We start from the raw sequence: 20,383 nt of genomic DNA, 5'->3' as shown, positions 1-20,383 counted from the left end.
ATGAAGGCATTGTAGCTCATGGACTGTATCGTGGCCCGGTCGGCCGGGAGCAGCGCGACCCGAAATACTTCGCGCGCCACTCGAGGGTTTTCGAGGGCTGAATCGCCCTCGAATACCGACCAGGTGATTGCGAGAGGCACTCGCTCCCCCGAGCCTGATGGGCCCGGAAGGCCAGCATCGGCTGGCCTAGGCGGAGCCGACCCCGAGGCTCCCTGACTGCTCCCCGGCTCGGAGCTAGGGGGCTGGGGTCGGACAAGCGGCCAATCTGACTGCCGCACGACTGAAGCGGGGCGCGCAAGCGCGGGACCCGCAGGACTCCTCCCCTGGTCGGCAACTGAAGCATCCTGCCGACCAGGAAATTGCGCCAAAGGCACCGGGCATGGGAGCACCACCGAAGCTCCCCGGGAGCCCGAGCCCCTGGAATCCGCGCCCTCCCTCTGACCAGCATCGGGGTGCGCGGGGCGGGAAGGGCCCGCCTCGAAGTGCGCGAGGCGAGAAGGGCCCGCCTCGGCCACTGCCGTCGCCGGGGTCGCTGGGGTCGCCGAGACCTTCTGCTTCTTCCTCGGCTCGGTGGGCTCGCCCGAGAGCTCGGCTGCCCTCTTCTGGAAGCGGGCGTAGAGGACTTCGCTTTTAGTCACCATCTTTGCGATATCTGCAAAGGCGAACAGGATTAGAACATTAGAACAGTAGGAAAATAAATAGACACCTTGTAATTACTCTTACCGTGGGGACACACCGAGCTCAGGCCCACGTTCACTAAAGCATCCTCACATATGAGGCCGTTCAGCAAAATGCCATCCCCGAGGCCGCGGATGGTGTCGATGATCCCCTGCTCACGTGGAGAAAGCTGGGGGGGCCTGTTGATAGACTTAAGCTGGGCCGGCCCCCAGCTGGGGTCAAACCCCCAGGACCGTTCAGAACCAAGGAAGAAGAATTTCTTCTTCCAGTCATGAATGGACGAGGGGGCACCATGAAAGAGTGGCCGACCCGCCCGAAGGGCGATATAAAGCCACTCTCCGTCTCCCGGATTCGACTTAAAGATAAAAAGTCGCCGGAAAACGTTGACAGAAGTCGGAATCCCGTGCAGTAAGCACAGTGACAGGAAACCGACCACTGTCCTCCAGGCATTCGGAGTGAGTTGCACCGGAACCAACTGGCAAACTGTTAGCAACTCATTCACGAAGCCGTGAAGAGGAAATCGAAGGCCGGCCCAGAGCGACTCCAGATGCACTCCGATCCGGCCTACCGGAGGATCGGTTACCCGATCCCTTCGCCTGGCGGGCTCTAAACGGAACCCGTGAAGAGGGAAAAACCACTCTTCGGTCATTTCGACCTCCAGGACGCTCATGGTGGACTCGACCTCACTGGGAAGAGAACCCATTGCAAGAGAAAAAGAAATCCAAAAAGAAGGGGAACCTGAGGAAGATGCCGGAAAAAAGAAACTTCGGTCTGAGGAAGACTGGAAGAAGAAAAGCTGGAAGCAGAAGGCAATAGGAAGGGGACGGAGGGCCAGGGGAGAGTTTATATAAACCTCCCCAACGGCCCCGATCGGCAAAAAGAAAAGCCGCACCCCGTTGAGATGGCCACACGTGTCGGTCCAAAAGACAGAACGACTCATTTAATTAGGGCTGGCGCTTCGAACGCCGAAGCGCCCCATCGGATCGTGCGGCCCCATCATGAGCCCACGACGCGAGGACGCTTCGCAAAAGGTGTCCCAATAATGAGGCTTTTCGGGAAAGAAGAGACGCCGCCTATTAGAGGCACCTCGAGGCGTCTGATAATTCAAAATGCGCAATAAATTAAAATTTTCAGAATCCGTAATGACCCAACTAAAGCTACTTCCCGCGCTCCAGCTGGTAGCCAACTGGAACTCGGAAGTCGGGGGGTAGTGTTGGGGGAAAAACCCCAAGTCATACCGCCGCGGAGGCACTCGGCCAAAGAGCACCGACCGGAAAGGCGCTCGGCCAAAGAGCGCCGACCAGAAAGATGCTCGGTCAAAGAGTGCCGACCAGGAAGGCGCTCGACTGAAGGGCGCCGACCAGAGAGAGCGCCAAGAAGAGGCGCCCAACCAAAATAACCAAGTAGGGGTGCTCGGCTAGAAAGCGCCGACCAGAGGGAGCGCCGAGAAGAGGCGCTCGACCAAAGGGCACCAACCAGAAGGGTGCTCGGCTAGAGAGCGCCGACTCGAAAAGGCCCAACATAAGTAGGAGCGCTCGGCTAGAAAGAGCCGACCAGAGGACGCCGACCAGAGAAGCGCTCGACTAGAAAGCGCTGACCAGAGACAAAAAGCGCCAAATAGAGGCGCTCGGCTAGAAGGTGCTCGCCCGAAGGGCGCCGACCAGAAGTACTAAAAGTGACCCCACCACAGGGCGCCCCGTCGGGCGACCGGCTCGGCTCGGCACCCCTGCCGAGCCGATGCCTTAACCAAATGTTCAACTTCCGCCTAACCCTCTAAGCCTGAGGGACCTGACAACTCCACTACAACCTGCCGCTATCTCCAAGCCATCAAGGCATAAGATCTCCGTAGGTATTCGGCACGACCTGCCATTAATGCATGAGACCCCCTCAAGTCTCCGATGCACTCAGTCATTTAATGAACACGGCTCAAGGCGATCTCCGGATCACTGAACCATCAAAGCGTATGGCTCTCCCTGACCGCCGGTTCACTCGGTAATAAATGTACTTACCATCCACGGACCCCAGGCCCACCGCGGCCGGCGGTTCAACCACTCCAACAGGTCCGATCGACCGTGACAACTCCCTGGTTCTGGTCTGATTCGGCCTTATTCTCCACTACGCCATTAATGGGCCAAATCGTGCCCAATTATTACAAAAGAGAACAAACTCCCTGTCACCTCCCAGGCAACATAAAATCCTTCTATAAAAGGGAGCCTGGGAGGAAAGAAAAGGAGGACGGGAGAAAAAAAACAGCACAGACACAATTGAGCACAATATTCTTTTTATCTTCTCCACATATCTCTCCTTTGCTCTCTCCACATATTTGCCCCCTCTGACTTAAGCATCGGAGGGCCGGCGCCGGGGAGCCCGGCCACTGGCTTTTTTGCAGGACAGGACAGGACGCGCTCTCGCCCACTCGCACCCCCACAGGAGGACGCAGCCGGCCGGCGCACCGCCGTCCCCCCTCCCGGCAGCGGAGCTCCTCCTCCCCTGGCTCCGTGGCGGCCCCCGGGTCCAATTTCCAGCAACAAAACCCATTTGGTGTGAATGATGTTGTGACCAGCAGGCCGAGGGACGAGATCCCATGTATCATTAGCTATCAGTGCATCATATTCCAATTGCATAGCATTCTGCCACTCTTGAGACAAAACAACTTGAGAAAAGGTAGTGGGTTCAACAATATTAAGCACACTGTTATATGCATGTACAGGATGATTAGAGGCACGGAACATTTGGAAATCAGAAAATTATTTGGGTCGAATAGAACCAGTTCGGGATCGGGTCACCATCTGATGTTGGGTCACATTGGGTACCTCAGGAGGTTCGGTTTCAGGCACAATTATAGATAAGGGGGACTTGATTCAGGTGGATGTTTGGTGTGGGCTGTTGAAGACAAAGTGGGTGACATTTGAGTCAGTGAAGATGGTTCTTCCTTTGGAGGCTGATTAGGCAGTATATTAATTTGTGAGTAAAAGGGTGAAAGGTCAGAGGACATACCTAGCACTGAAGCATTCGGTGTAGTAGAGGAAGCAGAGGAGGTCCATCCTTTTGCTCATAAGTTCTGCTCATCGAAGGCCGCAATGCGAGAGATGTGTATTTTATGAGAGATTGGGTCTAAGCTTCGATAGTCGTGATGGTGGGAGGAATATCCAAGAAAAACATATTATTTACTCCTGAAGGCTAGCTTGTGATTCATGTAGGGTCTCAATAATGGGTAACAGGCACATCTGAAGGTCCTCATTAAAGAATACTCTAGGTTTTTCTCAATCAATTTTGCATAGGAAAACGTATTAGTCAAGACAGGTGTGGGAATCCTGTTAATAAGATATACAGCTGTCATAAACACATAAACCCAGAATTTTGTAGGTAAATGTGATTCAGCTAAAAGTGAGAGACCGACTTCTATAATATGTCTGTGTTTTCTTTTAGCCAAACCATTTTGCTGAGAAGTATAAGGACATGAAAGGCGTTGATGGATACCACATTTATGAAGAAAATCTTGAAATTGGTTTGAGAGATATTCACCACCATTATCACATTAGAGTTGTTTAATCGTTGTAGAGAAACGATTTTCAACAGAAGATTTAAAGTGCAGAAAACATGAGAACACTTTGGATTTATTTTTGAGAGGGTACAACCAAGTGAATCTAGAGTAATCATCTATGAAGATACATAATATCGATGACCCTCAGAAGATGATATAGGAGAGACCCAAACATCAGAATGAATAAGTTCTAATTTAGACAACGTAGTACGGGAAGACTCACCAAAAGGTACTTCTTTAGCCTTTCTCAATAAACAAGATTCACAAATAGACTCAAGGTTAAAGGATCCAGAAATAGATAAATCAAAAGTCTTGACTACATTTTTGGTGACTTGGGAGGAAGGATGACCCAACCTCGCATGCCAAACATCAAGTGTAGTCCGAATACCGAGAAAACCAGCATGAGACCGAAATTTATTAATAGATTTTCAATCAACTTGAATAGGATAGAGACCTCCTTCACTCCGCCCTACTAGCAACGTTCATCCTGTGCGATTGTCCTTAACAAAAAATTGAGAGCCGGTTAGGATAAAATAGTAGTCATTATCTAAACAAAGCTTATTAATAGATAAGAGATTAACTGCTGCTTGCGGACAATGGAGGACATTTTGTAAGTGTAGGGATGAGGTGGACGCCTGTAATGTAAGTTTACCAGTGTGCTTAATTTGTAAACCATTACCATTACCCACAGCTACTTTGTCGTCTCCATGATACGGGTCAAACAAGTGAAGGTTTGAGACATCCGCTGTGACATGTTGATTAGCACCGCTATCTATGTACCAAGTGTTTTCCTCATGGAGAGAATTGGAATGAGCTGCTATAGCCGCCAATTGTTGAGGAGGGTGACGACCTTGGTAATTATAGTCATAGTGGTGAAAACAGTCAAGTGTTATATGACTCTTTTTTCTGCAAATTTGACAAGCATAAGGGTCAAAATCTTGAGTGTTTGCCCAAGCAGGAATTCGATTTGGAACAGGTTTGTCAGCTTGAGTGGGTCTCTGAGTCGGAATGGGAGCAGCGTTGGGACGAGGCTACTGCTAATTCCTCTTATTCTTCTTTGGGTTCTTTCCTCCACCAAATTTATTTGCCACCATAGCAAAGTTGTTGTGATCATTTTGCACACTTCTCTGCTGATTTTCAAGTAAGGCTTCAAATGCAAATAATTCTGATTGAAAGTCAGTGAGTGAAAGTGACCTCTCATGTTGCGCAAAATAAACATTGGATATAAAAGGAGTGTATGCTGAGTTGAGTCCTCCAAGAATGTGAGAAATCAAATCTTCATCAGTCACGAGCTTTCCCACGGCCGTCAATTGGCTCGCAAGGACCTTTGCTCCTTCAACAAACTCAGGACAACTCTTGCCTCCTTGCCGTAGACTCTGCAATTGGCATTTCAGTTGATTCACATTCAAGGATAAGAGGGATGCGAAGCGATTTACCACGGCCAACCATGCTTGCCGAGCAGTTTTGAAACCATAAACCAAGGATAGAACCTACTCTAAGATTGTGGACCTCATCCAAACCAGAACGAAGCAATTTTTCTGATTCCAAATGGTAAATTCTGGATTAAAAGTAGAAGCAACAGTCCCTACAGCAGTTAGGAACTCTTCTGGGCATGGTTTTGTACCATCCACAAAACTCAGAAAACCATGAATATCAAAGGCACCTTCAACTTGAGAGGACCAATTTAAATAAGATGATGGCCCTTCAAGCTTCACCGAAACAAATTGAGCAAGATTGTTTGGGGGAATGAAGGCCGCAGCGGAAGACATTATTGTGGGTAGCATCGTGCGTGAGCCAAGTCAGGCTCTGATACCATGAAAGATATGAGGAGAACGGCTAGGTCAATCGTACCAAAGCCATATATTCATTCTCCCTTTATAGACCTCTTTATAGACAAAGTTATTTACAGATTAAGAATACATTCTAAATATACATCCTTTGATATAACAATCATACGGCTAGAAGACTCCTAAAAATAATCCTACAGCTGCATTACATTCTTTGACATAGCAATTATACAGCTAGAATTGATGGACTTGATCAATCTTTATGCTGGCATCCTCATCTAAACCAGAAACTGAAATGGAAGGTTAAATAGAAGGTTGTTGTCTATATTCTCTTTTTTCACTTTTTGCATTTGATATCTTTTGTGAAGTATTATCTTTGCAGTTGAACATGAGCGTGAAACATACTAAAGATACAACGATCGATATTGCAATAATCAATATTGCAAAAAAATAAAAATTTAATCATTCTTTCGACGCAAAAGATCCAACTCCAACCCTGTAAAACGGCACTGCTGCTAATTACGTGCTGATGTGGCAGTGCCGGATGGACATACCACCGTCAGCACATAGATACTAAATAAAGCTTCTGAATAGTATTACTCTTTTCTTGCATCAGATCGCATTGCTGTCTATTTCCTCCCCAGCGGCACTCACTTGAACGCACCTGACGCACCAGCAACGTTTTAAGCAACACACAAACCATCAAACGTGTCATGTTGCGATTGGGTGATTTTTTGGGTACCTTTTGGGTTCCTCGCGTGAACTCGTGCGCAGCCTGCACCAACGAACCGAATGCCGTGTATCGCTCTCACAAACCGGTCCCTTATGCACGGACAGTATCCAGAAAGACCCAAAACTGTTTCATGCGCCCCGGTCCAAATCCTAGACCAAACATTTGAAAGCAGAATGAACAACGTTTGGCGGATCGGACCGGACCGGATACTCCTCGCCCGGACGGTCGGGGCTCGAAAGCAGCTGAAGTCTCCTGAACCTTCCGGTCAGATTCGCCTCGGCCTATCGCTAGCAGCTCCTCGCTCTCGCTCGTCTCTTCTCACCAACAACCAATGGCCGCAATCCTTGGGACTCCGGCTCTCCTCTTCCCCTCGCCGAGGCCGGCCGTCGCATCTCGCGAGACTCCGAGGAGCGTTGCGATCTTCATTCCTAATCAGAGGCTCGCAAGGCCTCTACGTCTAAACCTATCCCCTTTCCCCGAAAGACCTCTACGCTTCCCAAGATTTCCGCCCTTAGCTGCTGCCAATGGAGATGCCACAGAAACCGACGTGGTCGAAGAAACTGCGGCCAAGGTATCGTTTTCTGGCTCCTCTTTAAATATTGGGTAGAAACTCATAAGAATTTGTACTGGGATTTATTATTCCAAATCAAGATTCATGGTTTTCTTTTTCTTTTTGTGTGTGTGTGTGTTTGGGTGGGGGGAGGGGCGTTATAGTTCTGCATCAATGAATCTTCTCCTTTATCATCTTGGTCTTTTTTTATTTTTTTGATATCTTTGTTTGCATCAAGTGTTCGATCATATGATTGTGTGGGTTTGTGATTGACATGCAATGATTTGTTTTGGTGTTGACCTGTTCAACTTTTCCCCTGCGAGTGTAGGTTTTTTGCTAAATGTTAGGACGGTCTGCCATCATGATAATTTTTATTTAAGTAGGTTAAAGGATAGGAAGAGTTGAGGAGGAGAAATAATCTAGATTTAGTTGTTATTGATTTAGAGAAAGCATTTAGTTATAAGTAATATAGTTGGCTTATGGGCTGAAGGCCTGTCCAATCATATCTGAGATCATTTTCAATATCAATAAGGCACCGATTGCCCATGGGTAGTAGTTGTTGTGAGATTTTTGCACCCAAAAGATGATTAGTGATGGGGAAAATATTAGGCACCTCGACCTCAAATCAGACCTGACTTCTTTGACCTTGGTATAAACCGAAGTAGGGACTTTGGCCCTGCCAAGGAGCCAATCAGCTGAAAGGCCAATTGGCACGTGCCGACAAGAATTGACATCACTGACCACCGGCAAATTCGGCAGCACTACAGTCGGCGCGCGATTAGTGTTGTACGCTATCCTCAAGGAATGATACCCACGCCGTAAACATGGGACTGGCTATTAACGCATGTCGCATTAACTCAGAAAACGACAAAATGAATTGCTCTATATAAATAGGCAGTCCGGTGGACCTCAGGTATGTCATGTTCACCCATAACACACTATTCTGCTGAAATTTCTTTCTTTCATACTGTTACCTCTCTGTCCTAACCTAGGCATTGGAGGGTCCTCCGCCAAAAACTCTCTAGCAAGCGGACTTCTTGCAGGCCATCTCTAGAAGAGATCAGGTCCTACTGACCTTAGGGTCATCCGAGCTGCACTCCGACCTCGTTCGAGATTCAACGGCAACAATTAGAATCAACTTTAATCCATTGTATGCTTGCATTTCTCCTATGGGGAACCTTTAGTCATTTTGGTCATTGGTCAAAATTCTCCATGCATGCCAAAATGTGGATTCATGATTCAAAGATGGATTCAAATTAGAGGAAACAATCATTGGATTTAAGTTAGTCGCAACACATTGAACTGCAATAAGTTCAGTTATATGGAATCGAAGAAAATCCTCAGTATGAAAAAATTTGTTTTTCAGAAAGTGGTAGTCACGCACCGAACCCATCATCCGTGTCGGTCACGTGATACGGCCGCACACTCTCTAAGGCAGAGCCCTAGAGAATATGCAAGGCCTGAAAATTTATCACAACTTCAATATCACTAAACAATAATGATCTCAATTCATACCAAATAACAAAGCCAATCCAGTTATAAAATTAAATCATTCAACCAAGATCAGTGATGCTCTATTTATTCATCCCTTTTCTATATGATCTCAATCATCGCCAAGCAACCATAGCCAAGTATTAAGCCACTTGCAATCTGCAACTTTGAAAAGAAAAAGAAAAAAGAGGTTATGAGCTTTACAGCCCAGTAAAAGTTCTGAATCGATGCGCCATAAGTCATAAGAAAGTAATCAATTAGCAGTACCAAATAAGTATCAATACTCAAAAAGCTCATACAAATAATATGCATATAAGTTCTCATTATCATCTTTTCAAATACACACACATATATATAACTAATTGTTCTACAACAATTTTTTATGTTATTTCATATGTTTCTCATTAACTTGATTTTCATGTTTTTCATTGATTAACTTCCGGCTTTGGACTAACCAATATCATAACTTGATCCAAGACTGACGAAATTTCATGCATAAGCCCATGGGCGCTATACAATGCTTAAGCCTGTGGAGCCTATCTCATGCATAAGCTCGTGGAGGCTATCCTCATGCGTTAGCTCATGAGCGCTATCCTATGATAAGGTTAGTCCAAATCATGGTCTGCCGAACCGGACCGTACCGGCTTGTTCAACCTGGTACGGACCGGTTCGGCCTGGAACCGGTATCTGGACAGCGTGAAAACCGATTTCAGCTATTTTTGGGCTGGTACCGATCGGTACGCATGCGTACCGGCTGCGTATCGGCCTCGTACTGGTCTGTACTGGTGCGAATCGGCCGGTTCACATCGGTACCAACTTTTTTTAACCACAACCCTTGCATGGTTCTCCGCCCTACGCGTTTCCTTGCGCGGTTCCACCGCGCACAGGCATGTTTCCCTGCGTTGGGAACCGCCCCGCCTCACGCGTGCGCGGGCCAGCTTATTCGCGCCCGCGCGCTGCCCCGCGCAGGTAATAAATGCCACAGAGACCGGTTTGAACCGGTCCACAAAGACCAGTTCGTACCGGACCGGTTTGAACCGGTCTGATAGGCGACCGATACGCTTACCGGTACCGGTTCAGCCTACCTTGATCCAAACTATATTTTTTTACCTGATGTACATGTTGTTCTTGTCAAATCAGTTACCACTTATACAATGAATTTTTCTCAAATTCAAGATATTTGTGTTCATGTAATTATGTTCTCAATATCTGATATGTATAATAACTATACGAATATATTTGTACTAGAAACATATCATCACATGCCAAACCAAAACCATCGATGCAAATCTCACGATGCAAATCCAGCAGTACAAACCAATATATATATATATATATATCTATATGGTGACCAAGTATAAAAATTCTTACCTCTATCGTAATCCAACCCAGCTACAACACTACCAATCCATACCTAACATGTCCAGTCAATTTAATATCAATATAATACCAACTTATTCCTTATCAATCACTCGCCATATCAGTGAATCAATTGCTCAGCAATTACCTAATTTTAGAGTTACAATACTTGAATTACTCATATTCTCTATTCTTCTTTAATTAAAATAAAGGATCGGGGCCATACCTCAATTTAGAAACTAGAGTGTAGAATCTTGTTGGGTTTCTTTCTTTCCGAATGATTGTAGCCCTATACAAAATTAAGGCTAGACTATGAAAATAGATTTGTATAGAAAGATATACGTGGCCAGCTAGGTGACAATGCTCAATTGTTCGAATCAATTAGTATAACGTAACTCAATCTATCTGATCAAGAAACATATATCCAAGTAAGAAAAAGACAATAGATCCGGAGTTATCAATTATGGATCCAATGGTAGTTGACAACAATCGAGTGCGAGACTGACATGATCGACTAGGTAGCAGCATCCGATGATCTGGATCAGTCCGCTCTGGTCAATCAAATTAGTTAACTTATGAAACAAGAATCAAACCATGGTATAGATAATACAATAAAGACTAATGATGATAGAGTCCAGCGGTGCTCGGCAATGGTCAGGATAAAACTAGCGCGACGGGTGGTCGCAACGATACTGGTCTAAGACCCTCTATTGGGGTCAATCTGGGTCTATAAAGGAAATATGGGACCTTCTTGTTGGATCCATAGAATCATGTGAAGAGAGAGAAACAAAGGAAGAGAAAACTAAGAGAGAAAAAAGAGAGAAGCCTCTCTTCTTCCCCAAAATAGGGGAGAGCTGTTCTCTCCCTCTCTATGGTGGCGGCCAAAGCGGCCTACTCCAGTGGCAGCGGCCCAAGGGGTCCTTCGGCCGCAGCCTTGCCGGCAACGGTGGCCGTCTGGCACAAGGAAGAAGGGAGGAAGACAAGATGAATCATGAAAAAACTCGGCCTAGATCATGGCCGATCTCCTTGATCGATGACCACATGATCTCAGTGCTCTCGGAAGGTGGCGAAGCTTGGCCTATTCCGGCAGCCGATGGCTGCGAACATAGGAGGAAGAGACGCCGAAACAAGGTACCCCTATTTTGGATGAATTCCGACGACTTGCCAGCTTAATTCCAAGGCTGCAAAGGCTAGACAATTGGGAAAAGGAAGAGAAAGAGGTAGAGGACACTCACCTCGGTCCAACGAGGCGGTCCTTATGGCGAAGATTCAAGGAAGAAATCTGGAAAAGAAGCTTGGGATGCGCGGGTATTCCTCAAGAGACTGGTGATGGAATTCAACAGAGGAGGTGGAGGATTTAAATAGAGGAATCCTAGAATTCTAGTCAAACTCGGATTGCTCTGGGAGTCTCTGACTCCACCGGGATCGGGGGAGGAAGAAGACTCTCACCAGAGTCTCTCCAGACTCTTCTGGCCAGCCCACAAGCCCAAGGAAAACGTTATTACAGGTCATCCAACAATTAAAGTGATTAAAACAGCTGCATATGTTGCCCATGTAAATAAATTATATTAGCTCCCACACTACCGAATTGCTATCTGCTGTATAATTCCCATTCAAGCACCAAAGATTAAGGAGACACAAGTTAGTTGCCATGTTGCTACATCTGTATTATTTAACAGAGAACCTGTCAATCCCCCGGTTACCTCCCCTACCTCCTTGCTCTTGCTGTTCTCATCCTCTCCATATAGGGCTAGTATAAGTATGTTCCAGTTATCTTTGGTGATATCATATCATTGAGGTTCAAAATTTTATCCAAGGCTGAAACATATAGCTTTAGTATCAAGGCTACTTCAACCAGGATACCAACACTAGTGGATTTCCATTCTCATTGTCCATCCATCATAAATTGTCAATATTACAATTCTCACAAGTATGGCACATTTACCTTTATACCGCAAGTGCAATAAGCACCAAGGTAGTTAGGTGCCTTTCTTTTCATTCTCCAACTATGACTATCTTAATCCCTCTGCTCATTATAGTGGCTGTCTTTTCAGGTTTCATGAGAACAAAATATTATCTTCGAACATTGATCCCCTACCGCACTATAAGGGGTATGTGATGGCCTGGTCAGAGCCCAGTCCACTTAACCAGCCCGACCTGGATGTTGGACTCGTGCATGCGCCGCACACGATGAGCAACAGCAGATTTCTGAAAGGAGTCTGCTTTCACATCCGAAGCCGACGACTCTTAGTAGAAATAGGAGACCTAGAGCCGCTAGGACTCTTCTAGTGCTGCTAGAACCCTAAGTCACATCTATAAATAGGACCCCCTCTCCTCTATGGCCCTCCACCGACGATCATCGCACCTCCTCCTTTCTTCTTTCTCCCTCTTTCTTCTTTCGAACTCGTTGTTCCCTAGCATTGTGCTCGTTGAAAATCGAGGCCGGGGTACGTTGCCGGGGTCGAGGTTTAGCAGATTAGTCCAGTGAAGTTTGAAGGTCTAAAGCGAAAGAGGTAAGTAAACCTTACACTCCTTACTAGTTTTCGAACTTGTGACACCGACACCCCTAATTAGTTTTTAAATTTTCTCATATTTTTTGTGGTTATGCTTTATATGAAAATACAAAAATAATGTTAAATATTGACTATATCATGTTTGCTTAAAATCAAAGATCAAGCATATGATATTACGAAATTTATAATTTATTATGAAATAATGGTTCTATAAATATTTATTATTAATGACTAGTCTATGAACTATGAACTCCATATTTATAAAATTTATATTTTTTTGTTATGAAAAGAACTATTTCATAATTTTTCTACTGTTAAAGACTTATTTATGAATTTTGAATCCTATAAAGCCATTTAGTATTTTATTCATATATAATTTAAGAAAATATGACTTAAGAAAATTTGATTTTAAGAAAAATATGACTACGGGCTCTCAAATAACTGCATACAACCCTCGCCAGTAGGTTACAGTAGCTTGGCATACGACCCTTGCTAGCGGGTTACAGTAGCTTGGCATACGGTTCTCGCCGGCGAGTTACAGTAACTTGGCATATAGCCCTCGCCAGCAGGATACAACAGCTTGGCATACAACACAATAGTAGCTTAGCATACAATCCTCACCAGCATATTACAGTAGCTTGGCATACAATCCTTGTCAGCATATTACAGTAGCTTGGCATACGACTCTCGCTAGGGGATTATAGTAGCTTGGCATACTACCCCACTAGTGAGTTATAGTAGTTGGCATGATATTACGGCCTTGTCACGAGTATAATAATGACAACATTTAGTCTGAGAGAATTATTAAGAAATATGATGTGGCAAAACAAGAAATAATTTATGACTTTATAAAGTTAGCATAGTTTATGATTTTATTTATGCATTGGGAATCATATGTATGTAATTTGCATGATTTATGCATATGCAAGATCAAATTGATTTGTAATTATACTATTATTATGAAATGTTCTATTTTCTAATGGTAGTTTATCTCCTCTAAATGATTTATTGATGCATGTAAAATTTTATGCTTGATTTGGTAAGGTAGTGAAAGGTTTAATTATTGAGCTGTGTAGCTCATATCTCTTTTTATCTTTCTCTTTTTAGACAAATAGGATCACTAAGAATGAAAGATGGTTCAGGCTTAGAGTTTGCGCTAGCAAGCTTGGCGATTTTGTAGAAGAATTTTAGTATTTTAATTGACTATGAATTTATAGTTGATGACTTTCTGAATTTTTGGAGTTATGGGATTTGGCATTTAAATTTGGATTTAGTCGCTCTGGATCAGCATTTGTTTATGTAACTGATGGATGATGGATTTGGACCATTTTGCTATACTTTATTTGTGATGGATTTGTGGGTTAATTATGATTGTTGGCTTCATGTTATCGTAGGCTATATCTCTTTGTAGCATGGTCGTGTCATGTCCCGGATTTGGGGTGTGACAGGTATGTCCAAGGACTGGTTGATATCATGACAGTTTTTTCTGGATCTTACATGCACCACTATTTTGCCATCCCCATGCCAAACCCTGATGTGGCCTATCCTATAACTAATTGTTAGAAATAAGAGGAAATGAGAAGTAAATGTTGTGAAGAGGTATTCATTACATATAATAGTCATAAAATGTACTATTTGCCATTATTATCTTTCTGCCAAGGATCAAGGATCGAAACTGGTCCACTTTGGCTTGAAATGATTCAAAACTTCTAGAAATTTTCAGTTTTGGGAAGTTTCTTTGGTCCAATTTTAATGGACTTGGCTAGTTTTGGCTGAGTTTGATAGAATATGCTATTTTTCACTTTGTTTTTTTTTTCAATAATATTTGTGGTCATTTTTGCAGTTAGCTAAGTTTGTATCATTTGAGGTCATCTCACCATTTCTTAAGTAAATTTGAGTAAATAGTGCTTATTTCCTGTTATTTTTGATTTCTTGAGTTAAAAAGTTAAAAAAATATTTATATATGATTAATCTAACCTATGAGAAATCAGATGTACTTTTTTAACCTTAATCATATGTTTCTGATTTTTTTTTGTTGGAAAAACTTGAAAGTATTTGGGTGTCTAGCTCTAAGATATTTAAGAAAAATGTAGCTTTTGTTGGATGTAAAAGAGTCTTTTCGGTCTTTAAGATAAACTTTGTAGAGAAACAGAAGGAAAGGGTATTTGTGAAAGACTTAAATTTGGATTTGCTAGAGCTTAACCAAAATCCTTAAGACATTTGGATGAGCTACATCTAACCATAGTCTTTGTTAAGTTATATGTGAACACATGATACTTAATATGATGGTAATTTTTTATATCACATTTCATATTTATGTTGAGTTCTATTTTAGTATAATTGACTGTTTAAGCTATATATTTACACTATTAGGTGTTCAGAAATTAGGTTGTTGTTAAACTGACAAGTGACAACAATAGTTCTTTAACATTTCACTGATTTTTGAATATGTTTATTATTGTTCATACTTTTAGACTTGCAACCTAAGAACACAGATCACAAGTTTGATGATTACAAATGATAAAACATGCTTGTATATTTTCTCCTAGTGTATTTTTATTTTTTCCTATTTGGCTGGAACTCAAGCCAAAAATATTGAGACAAACAAAACTGTGGAATCCGAAATTTGGCAAGCTTGGCAAAACTGATACCTAGATTTTCAAATCTTGCTCTGTGCAATATTCAGATTTTTTATTGTAGAATATATGGTCTTCATCGTCAATACAGAATACATCGAACCAAATTAAATAATTCTTTTGTGACCCGAACTATGCACGGTTCTATCTAAACTTGGGGGATTTGATGAGAGAGTTTGATTCACTATTATATATTCTACAAAGAGGAATCTGAATATTGCATAAAGAGAAAGAAAAGCAATACATTTTAGAGCTATATTTTTATATTACCACTGGGCATATGTGATGAATATGAGAAATAGGCATGGCTGTGAAATTCCAAGTGATTATAGATTTTCTTTTAACCATCTATTTGACTTGACAAATACACTGCCATGTTTGGCTTATGAACTTGTTTATTTCTCTAGACTAGAGCGAGTAAAAGGTGAATGAAAGGGATGTAATTATTAAAGATGAGAATGATCGTAAGGAGAAGGAAGATGTGAGAGGAAGAGATTGGAAAAAGGCAGGCGGCTAGTTGTGGTCCCTAACTTGTGCGCAACACATGAAAGGTTTCACATCTGACCTTGCATGGCCAAAGCCTAGAGGATTTTTCGATGTATACAATAAGATAAATGAATATCAAATTTCACAACATATGCTTTCTTCTATCTGTTCCACATCATTACTTCCTGGATGGCTGCAGTGGTTTTTGGCATTAAGAAGTATGCCATAACCTTGGTACACAGAGGACCCAAATATAAACTTTCTTTATGTCGTTGCTTGGGAGATATTGCATTGTGGATGGATATTGTCTATGGACAATTTTCTATCCTTTTTGGAATTTGAAGAGGTAGCCACCTCGATGAGTAGTGGAATCGGGATGGTCATCACTGCAGCTCAGGAAGAATATCTGCTTACTAGCCCAACAATAAGCCAGTTGAAATAAACATATTAGATGAAGGATTCAAGGTACCACACTACTGCGAATGTGATGTTCATGTCTTATGATGGAAGAATGGTGAGACTAATGCACCACTAGTCATGGTTAGATTTGTGGCCTAAGTAGCATCAACACTAAAGTTTGTGCCTATGCTTTGGATGAATTTTTGAACCACGATGATGTGGTATCTTGGCTTGCCTGTGACAACTGGCCCATACTCTTCTTGACCCTCTATGGAGTGGGGATGGAGAGGGCAAGAAGGTGATTGAGGTAAGTAGAAACTTGGAATTTCTCTCTTGTAATTGTTTGGATTTATTTTTTTAGTTTCGCAGACAACTTGGTGTATGGAGCTCTATATTGTTGTTAGTTGCCTCTTTAACTTTTATAAGGAAAATTGGCAGTTGGTTAGGAATGTAGCATTGGTCTTCGTTCTCCTTTTTTAGTTTTCTTTTTTTCTCCTCCTTCCTCAGTACTCTTGTTAGTAGTTATTTGGTGGGTAGCGAAAGTGTAGCATAAGGAGTGGTTTGGGTCTGTTCATGTAGCTGCGTTGGTTGCTTGGGCTGTTATACAAATAATTGGTTGGACAGTAGGTGTTTACCAACTAAGGGCCTATTTGGTTCCATGTAGTTGAACCTATTGCAATTTAGACTTGGCATTGGTCAAACCAGGATGGTTTCAGAGGAGGCCAAAACTCGATATTAAGGGCCTAGACGACTTTACCTCTGGCTGTCTTCAGCCTGAGCATGGCTCGCCCATTGAAACCTAAAACCTGAATGAACCTGGTTCGACCGGGCGGACATAGTAGTTGAACCTATTGCAATTTAGACTTGGGATTGGTCAAACCTGGATGGTTTCAGAGGAGGCCAAAACTCGATATTAAAGGCCTAGACGACTTTACCTCTGGCTGTCTTCAGCCTGAGCATGGCTCGCCCATTGAAACCTAAAACCTGGATGAACTTGGTTCGACCAAGCGGACATAGTAGTCAGGCATCTGAATATCCCCCTTATGAAAAAGTGATATGCTGCACCAAGCAGGCATTGGACTCTGATATTGGTTGACATCTTATCATCGAAAAAAAAGAAAAAAGAAAAAAGATATTGGTTGACATCTGAAAATTGGATATGTTATTGAGTAGCTATTTCTTTTCTTAGGGTCTCCAGTAGGAGTCCTTTTCTTGTTTGTCGGAAATGATCTTGTTTGTCCTGTTCTTTTGTGGAGGTAAGGTTTTATGTCCCTCTCTTATGGGCTGTTTGGATTCTGGTCTTTGTACCATGAATAATTGGTTCAAAGATGGGTTACAATGGTTGAAAACAGGCACAGAAGAGATATTCCAAAATTATCAGGATTCTAGATATTGAGGGGCTCACCAAACTTTCCAGCTTCTCTTTTCCTAACAGAAACTCTAATCAGATGATGAGTTTCACGTGACCAAGTAGCTCATGCACCCTTACTCGTCCTCACTGTATCTTTCTTTTTGTCTGAATATTTAGTACTCACATGACAAGAAATGTCAGCTTTGGTTTTCTTCCATTGAATCTTGAACGTTGATGCATGCCATGATGATATTGAGTATGCACAAGGTATTTCATCGCTCTCGTAGTGTAACATTGCTTTCTTAGTTCTAGATTTTGTTATACAATCTATTCTTTTCCTTTCATCAATTTTCTGTTTATGCATAGATTTTTAGATATCATAGTATCCCCCAGATTTTCTCAAAAAATTAAAGTTAAGGAGATTGAAAATCCTTGTAATGTTTTGAAAACTTTCTTTGGTGAAAGGAACCCAAGGATGAGATGTTTGATTATGGTGAACACTTATGCTTCCACCATTTCTTTCCCTTGAAACTATAGTTTTCATGTTATATTCATTGTCTCAGAAATTCAAGTACGCATCCCTTTACTTGAGCTAACATATATATATATATATATATATATATATATATATATATGTAACTTCATCGCAGGCAGATTCAGATGATGAAATCCTCACAGAGGATGGTGCAAACGATGATGTTGCTGATATTGGAGAAAAAGTTGTTTCGGCTGTCATGGTATCACTGCAATCATATAAAGAAGCTTTGGCTAATAATGATCAATCAAAAATTGCTGAGATAGAGGCCTTTCTTCAGTCCATTGAGGAGGAGAAGAATTCTCTTGCAACTGAAGTTGCTTCTTTGTCTGAAGAGTTGTCCACAGAACGGGACCGCATTCTTAGGATCAGTGCGGACTTTGACAACTTCAGGAAAAGGACAGAGAGAGAAAGGCTCTCTCTGATGACAAATGCACAAGGACAAGTTATAGAGAGCTTATTGCCTGTTTTAGACAATTTTGAAAGGGCTAAAAGTCAGATAAAGGTGGAGACTGAGGGAGAAGAGAAAATAAACAACAGTTATCAGAGCATCTATAAACAGTTTTTGGAGATCTTTGACTCATTGGGTGTTGAAACGGTGGAAACTGTTGGCAATCCATTTGATCCTTTGGTGAGTTGTCTTTGTTTATAATGTTGAGTTATGCTCCCTTTGTATCTGCTGCCTGCTATGAAGCATTAGAAGTTTCGTTTCCTGCCTAATCCATGAATACACCTGCATGCTGTTCCACTGTTCCAACTGCTAGTTTTTCTTAATTTTAATCAGCAAGCTCTATTACATGCATATGGTGCAAGAATTTATTGTTAGAAATATTAAGTCTTGAGGTTTATGAGCATTTTGACTGACTCTCAACCAGACAGATGCTCTGCTTGTCTTGCTGCCAAATTGGTGTTTGATGCAACATTTGGCATAACTATTCAGTTATCAGTCTAAGCTCGTTAAGGAGGCAAAAGTTTGATTGAAGGAGCTGCATTTATCTTGGAGGCACAGGTTAAATGCCAAAGAGCCTAATTGCAGCAGAATGATGCAAACAACTAATTTTACTTGTGCGCCTGATCTAACAAATACATTTAACTTTTCTGTTTATAGTGACAGGAAAAGAATCGTCTGCAAAGGATTTTTTTCTCTTTTTTATTTTTGTGTAAAATTTGATACACACACACACACATGCTATATCTACGTATCTTATTCACATATGTTGCTCCTCTTACAAACTTCTATTTTGTTGTAAAAGCTTCATGAGGCAATAATGCGCGAGGAGTCAATGGAGTTTGAAGAAGGCATTATAATTCAAGAATTTCGTAAGGGGTTCAAACTTGGGGAAAGACTCTTGCGTCCATCAATGGTGAAGGTATCGGCAGGACCAGGCCCTGCAAAGCCTGAAGATGGAGGCTCGCCAGCAGATGAAGGCAGTGGAGAAGCAAGTCAAGAAAGCACGAAGGAAAGTGGAGATTCTGATTAATTTGTACTATTGGTTTATTTAGTTAATGAATCAATTTTGTAAGAATTCTTGTGTGTTCAGAAGATCTGAAGCTTTTTAACGTACAGCTGCAATATATACTTGCAGTTCTCAGTATTGCAGCTACTGTTCTTGAGAGGGAGGCCCCTAGAGTCATTGTTTGAGGCAACGTGAGATTTGGATGTAGTGTTTAAAGTCACGTTGCTGAACTAGAATAGATAGATACGAGCTCTCACATCCTGACATGTTTCCAGAAAGTTGTGTTATTTTGCTGAGGTCACCCTTTTTTTTTGTACTCCTAAGATTTTGAGAATGTGATGAAATTCCGCAAGCTGGCCCATGGAAATCCAGTAATCTGACCATTATCCAAAAGTCCTACTTGTGTCAATACTATCAATATTTGGAAGTCCTGGAAATCCAATTTCAATGGTTGCTTAGGACTTAATATTTGCACTCTTCATTATAATGCTGCAGCATAAGGTCCTATACACAATGCATTTGCATTCAGATCTAATATTAACATTCTTTAATATTGGAGATATTCTTGCTTCTGTCATATTTGAAGTACTCCCAGCACTTGGAGTTCCAAGGCTAGTTTATTTTGAACATGTGTGAAACGAAAAATTCCTCACCTTTAGTACTAACATATATTCAAGGGTTTACATGTAAGGCTGTTTCAATTGTATTTGAGCTAATCTCAGCACTTGCATGCCGAGATTAGTTCAAACTAGAATATTGGTATTCTTGCATATGACCTGTAAAAAAAGGTCATCTCTAATGCTAATATTTGTTGGGGTATAATGTGTAGGATTACTCATCATATTTTTATACAAGTACCATTCG

The 20,383-nt window shown here is 42.4% G+C and overlaps 1 protein-coding gene across 1 annotated transcript; it reads left to right on the top strand.

Moving 5' to 3' along the window:
* The first annotated feature begins 7,007 nt into the window (after nucleotides 1–7,007).
* On the top strand, nucleotides 7,008–19,835 carry LOC120110806 (protein GrpE-like). The gene is made up of 3 exons (XM_039126489.1): nucleotides 7,008–7,313; nucleotides 18,178–18,693; nucleotides 19,316–19,835. The coding sequence occupies exons 1-3, from the start codon at nucleotides 7,074–7,076 to the stop codon at nucleotides 19,541–19,543; spliced, it is 984 nt and encodes a 327-aa protein (XP_038982417.1). The 5' UTR covers nucleotides 7,008–7,073; the 3' UTR covers nucleotides 19,544–19,835.
* Nucleotides 19,836–20,383: the final 548 nt, after the last annotated feature.

Source organism: Phoenix dactylifera, chromosome 1, assembly GCF_009389715.1.
Source record: "Phoenix dactylifera cultivar Barhee BC4 chromosome 1, palm_55x_up_171113_PBpolish2nd_filt_p, whole genome shotgun sequence".
NCBI lineage: Eukaryota > Viridiplantae > Streptophyta > Magnoliopsida > Arecales > Arecaceae > Phoenix > Phoenix dactylifera.
Note: the sequence above shows the minus strand (reverse complement) of the source record. Positions and strands in the feature narration are given on the sequence as shown.